The sequence below is a fragment of the Nematolebias whitei genome, chromosome 18, assembly GCF_014905685.2.
Source record: "Nematolebias whitei isolate Nwh7 chromosome 18, NemWhi1, whole genome shotgun sequence".
NCBI lineage: Eukaryota > Metazoa > Chordata > Actinopteri > Cyprinodontiformes > Rivulidae > Nematolebias > Nematolebias whitei.
In genome coordinates this window covers 34476441-34482440 of record NC_056515.1, presented here as the reverse complement: position 1 = coordinate 34482440, position 6000 = coordinate 34476441, and the positions used below count along the sequence as shown (strand labels likewise).

Here is a 6000-nt window from a genome sequence, read left to right as displayed (position 1 = left end):
TTTTTTACGAGAAACTCAACTGAAAATTGTTCTGTAAAAATGTTGCTAAAAAGGACAAGCATTAAAAAAACTTGGGATGCACAATATTGTCGGCATGGTATCGGCCGGAATTAGTAATAAAATATCGGACATTAACCATCCCATCAAAATAACGCACCGATATAAAAGGCGTTTTTATATATATATAAATTTGACATTAAACATAATCCAACTTGAAGTGTTACATCATTTTCAGCCCCTTTTTGGCATCTGCATTTGTTTTCAGGCCAAACTGACAAAGACCATGCAGCATAATGTAGTATCATAATTCCACAGCAGAGAAAGCTATGTAGTCTCTGTAAGTAGGGCTAGGGGGAAAAAATATATCGGTATAGGTATTGGTTATCGGGCAAATAATTTTAACATATATCGGCATATCGGATATCAGTCAAAAATCCAATATCGTGCATCATTAAAAAAAAAACAAAGATTAAAAAAAAAGTAAGTTTTTGCTTTTATTGAGAATGAGTGGAGTAGATTCAAATTAAGTCAGATAGAAACAGCTGTTCAAATAAAGGTTTTGTTGGAATGTGGATGATTACATGAATGAAGTAGAATTTCTCCTTCCAAAAGAATAGTTTGACTACTTCATGACATGATATATTGTTTGTACATACAAAACTAAAAACTTTGAAGAGCTTTGTATTTCTTTAATGCATGACCCAACTCAGTATTTGTGTGTTTGCCACTTTGTGTAACGTATTCTTAATCAGCTCTGATGACACTCAAAAATTATTGTATTAGCTCCAGACAAGGTAATTAAAAATAAGACTTGTGTGCATTTTTTAAATAAAATTAACATTCAAGAACTGAAAGTGTTCATAGTAATAAAAAATTGCAAACATTGTTCAATTTTCATACTAATTTTCATGTAGATAATTGGGATTCTAAAGCTATAACATTAAGCAGATCTTTGAATTTGTAGACTTGAAGAGGTTTTCTTTTGTAGCAGCAGATCTGAGACAAATCAGTTAGTTCATCACTTGAAATGGATACCTAAACAGTAACACTTGGTGTGAAGATAAGCATTGTACCTAGTAAACACATCCATTTGTTGTTTTCATACCCTTTACTGCTTCAATAAATGATAACTGAAAAAAAAAAATCCATTGTAGTTTGAGATACTCTGGGTTTCATATGAACAGGGAGTGCAAGTCAGTGAATTGAGTAATTCAAAAAGGCTAAAGAAAAAGGCTAGACAGAATGAAGAGAGAAACAAAAAGGACAGAGGCGCTGGGTGCCCGTGGAAATGGCAGTTAAGGTCGGAGCAGGGAACGTCTGGGCACGAGTCAAAGCAGAGCAGTGGCTTTATGAGAGCAGCAAAGTGCTGCAGGGCTCTGGGGAATGCCCTCCACTAAGCAAAGAAGAAACACGCACTTGCATGCACGCACACATGCACACAAAATAAGAACACTCTCAGAAAAAGAACACGCTGATCTTTGCACACACAGTAAGGCTCATAGCCCTAAAAATAAACATGAGAATGGATGAGAAAATAAAAACAGGATGAAGTTAGCAATCATAACAAAACACAAGTGCACACACAAACCTGAAATACAAATGAAAATGGGAGATCTGGATAATGAAGAAAAAGAAAAAAGAAAAGAAACTGAAAGATTAGGATCTTAGTTGGGTGGCTGTGAACGAGTGGTTAGAGCAGTCGTTCTTCAATAAAAGAGTTGGGGGTTCGATTCCACCAGCTGTCACATGCCCAAGTCCCTGGGAAAAACACTGAACCCCTCATTGCCTTCAATGTGTGTCCCACCAGTGTATGAATGTGATAAAGCTCTGATTATTCTTTGTATAGATGTAGTAAAGATGTAGTGTTCACGGACAGTTGGAAGGAAGAGCTCTGGGAGAAATTGTAAGCCCGACTTCGGCGTAATTAATCACAATTCGTCTGTTTGGAGTCAAGATGTACTAGCGAGACTGTAAAAGGCAGACGTGGAAATTAAAGCACTTGGCCTGACCCCAAAACAATGTTGAAATCTGAATCTGGCCTTGGAAGGCTGACTACCTCATTTTCTTCTTGTATGTTATGGGAACAAGATGCTCCGATCCCCTCCTACACCCCACCGAGAACGTCTGTGGACCATTATCAGACTGGTTGAGTGACACTGTAACATCTTTATCAGGGCTACGGAAACTATTTGGAAGTGTTCATGGACAATCTCACCGTCTTGCCCCGCAAAATGCATAATTTCTCTCTATGTTACTTGCTGAGGTAGATATTTTACTACATTACACCGTGTCTTGTGTCAAGGACACAGTGTGATACTGTATCTTTTTTTAATACCTTGTCTCCTCATGTTTTCTTACCTAAGCAATAAGGGCAGCGCTCATAGGGAGCCGCAGCCCCGGTATACTTCCATCTGTCCTTCAGACGGTTGTACAGAACAAAGTTTTGCTGTACTTAACTGTACAATGACAACGTTGATTCTGATTCTGATAGTGGAGTGCTGTATGAATGGGTAAATGAAGGCATAGATTGTAGTATAAAGCGCTTTGAGTATCTTGATAAGATAGAAAGACACTAAAGAAGTACAGTCCATTTACCATTTACAATTTAGTCAAGTTCTCCTTAATTATGTGATCATTTTAGTATCATTTAGGAATTTTCATCTTACCTTGACAAGATCCACTGAGCTCTTCAAACCCTGGCTTGCAAACACACTTCCCAATGGGCACCAGCCATTCTCCCTCTGTGCTGCAGTGCATCCGTGGAGGCTCGTACAAAGGCACCGAGTTATTGATGCAGCGACCCACCACCTCCACCAGCTGTGAAGCCTCCGAGGCTGGGATGGTGTCAGAAAACTCCGCCAGACTCTTTACCAAGAACGGGCAGCGTTTGTAGAATACCCGCACTGAGACTAAAGCAATGCAGGCTCCTAAATCCTGGAACGCCAAGTAGAAGCCTTTCCGGGTCAGAGGTCCTAAATCACGGACTTCTGTGTTGAGCTTCATCACGCGATCCCCCAGGTCCAGCTCAGTGAAACTTTCATCAGCGGCTATGGTGTCAACTTTGATGTATCTGTTCTCTTTCATTGCCCTGTCTTCCTCCTCAGTCATTCCAACACCATCCCTCATCCCTCCATCATCCATGTCATCCTCATCGCCATCCGTTTCATAGTAATACATGTTAAAAGTCTCCTTGCATGTCCCGACCCCTCCAGGCAGGCTGTTGCAGTCTCTCAGGGTGAACTTGAGCTCAATGTATACTCGCTGGGCACCTTCAGTCAGGATCCAGTTGGTGTGCAGCCAGTTGTTCTGGTTTTGCTCCATGACACGACACACTTGGTAGGTGTGAATGGGGGCATAGTCCTCATCTACTTCTCCAATTTCTTCCCACTGAGGCACAAAGAAGACAAACATTGTAAAACATTCAAATAAATCATTACATGAGTATTTGTCCCAAGTCCCAAACTATTTATTAGTTTTTTTGAACTTGCTAAAGTTTCATTAAAAATAAATGGATACAATAAAATATGAGGAAAAGTGCACAGTAAAAAAAAGAAATAAATCCTTTGCAATGTGGTCTTAATGTGTAAATCAGATCTAATGTATAAAACAGATCTAAATAAGAATTTGGAAAACTATAAGTACAGTAAATGTAGTTATTTTTGTGACTTTATTACATATTTGTAGTTTAGTTTGACGTGCACAAAGATTTAATTGTTGCCCATTAATTTACACTTTTTTGTTTGATTTTAATATAAGAAAAAGGAAGAAGCGGGTTAAGGATAATTAATGGATGGATGGATGAATGGATGGATAGTTGGATGGATGGTTTCAAAGCTCAGTCAAAATTTCAGCCTAATTTTTATTCAGAATATTTAATACACAAGTCTATCCACAGAACATAAAACACAGAAACGTGTAAGAATGTTTACGTGATTTTTTTTAACGACTTTCCCCCTGCTGACATAAATGGTAGATGTTCATGCAATTAATGTTTATCGAAAAATCATTGCTTGTATATTTACACAACTAATTAGCTGGTAAAGTGCGCCCATTCATCAATTTTCTTTTCCCTCTTTTTACTTTCCAGGTTGCAGGGAACTGGTGCATACCTCCAGCAGTCACTGTGTGAGAGGCGGGGGAAACCTGGATGGACTGCAAGTCCATCACAGGGACACAGAGACAAACAACCATTCACACACTCAGCTCACTCACACCTAGGAACTGTTTAGGGTTTCTAAATGAACCTAACATTATTATACATGCATGATTCTGGTCTGTGGGAAGAAACAGGAGTACATGATGAAACCCATGCATGCTCGGAAAGAACATGCACACTCTAAAGGCTTCAGCAATCCTGCAACCTTCTTGATGTAATGCAACAGCTCTAACCGCTGCCCCACCATACCAAGTCAACATGATATAAGAGGACCACCATGGCTAATCAACTTTCGCAAACACATAAGTGGCTATGAATGAATCATTTTTAATAATTATTGAGTATGAACTTTGATGTTTTGAACCACTTTGGTTATGGCTGCTTCAGAGGAGTCAACGGGGGAGAGGGCAGGCCCCCAAAAAATATCTTATCACCAGAAAACTGGTTGGCCCACTGTGTGAGTGTGCTGCTTGTGGTTTGTTGCAGCTCCTCGGACTGAAGAAGTCCTTTGGATGAAGGAAGAAACATCAACAAACAAAGAGACCATCCAGATTAACTTTGTTGGGCATTTTTACAAATATTAAACTAACCTTTGGTATAGTAGTAGTTCAGAGTCACCTCTAATGCATTCATTTTTAAACGGATCATATAACATGGTATTAAAGTTTAGCATGAATGGTGGTGGGTGTTATGCCTTTCTCCAAATAATATCACTTGCATTTGTTTTACTTTTTAATACTTTTTTTGTTGCTTTTAAACCTAATTGTGTTTTCATTATTGAAATTTAGGCAATTGTAAGTGACAGGAAAGTAGAAAAATAGAAAATAACTTTAGAAGTGTTGAGTCAGATAGAACCACAGACTATTGAATGAAAAGCTTCAAATAAGGCTTCCAATCATTCTTACCACTTCCTTAAGTTTTTTATTTATTGTAAAAGTCAAAAGCAGCCACCTTAAAGCAATTTCCTAAAATATAGATAGCATACATGCCAAAATGTACATATATGTGTTTTCTTTTAAATAGCTCCTCCTCTACTCTTTAACTCCTTCCCACAGCCAACCCTTTCCTAAACTTTATTACAGCACATGTGGATAAATCATTTTGAAGTTAACCGTTATATCAGCATGTTTTGCTACGAGAACTTTACAAGTAATGCACATACATGCACATTATAAAACCATGAAAATTACAGCACGGAGGCCTTAGAAGCTTAACAGTGGTGAAAAACTATTTACAAGTCTGTGTCTAGACATAGATACCAGAATAATCATCCTTTCCACTTTATTTAATTCTACTGCAAAAATCAATGGAGTTAAACGGTAGGGGAGGAGTTCTTTAAAAGAAAATTCATTTATGTAAATTTTCTTTCAGGGTCTGTGTGTGTCGGGACACGTGTGTCTGCATCCATGTCTGTACGCCTCAGACGCCAGCATTAATTCCCTTTGCAGGTCTCCTGGGATGTGGCTATTATCTGCATCACTAGTACTCTCCCTTGGCTAATGCAGGCGCTCCATCATGTCACTGTAATATGGCCAGAGGGACAAGACTATGATCTGGTGTTATAGCTTAATAGCCTATATTAATCAATCCTTGCTGTAGCGTTCTACAACCTTCTGTCTTTATCTTTCCTTTCCCTCTTGTTCACCATCTGCCTGAATTTCAGCGCTCGCCGTTTTACTCTCAGTCTTTTGTTTTAGGGTTACAATTAGTCAGCTACTGAACCATTTCCGAATGAAAGTGGGTTGTTAATTAATTTGTTTATTGGATATTTCTGTGCCGTCAAATGCACGCCTTCATGAGTATATTTAGAAAGTGTGAATATGGTACAGTGACGCACTTTTAGA

The 6000-nt window shown here is 38.6% G+C and overlaps 1 protein-coding gene across 1 annotated transcript in view; it reads right to left on the bottom strand.

The window, feature by feature from the left end:
• Nucleotides 1–6000, bottom strand: part of LOC119425171 (ephrin type-A receptor 5) — a 78716-nt gene that overhangs the window by 50866 nt on the left and 21850 nt on the right. The window contains exon 3 of the mRNA XM_037692708.1: nt 2667–3387. Within this exon, the coding sequence (XP_037548636.1) occupies nt 2667–3387 (721 nt within the window). The remainder of the gene's footprint in view (nt 1–2666; nt 3388–6000) is intronic.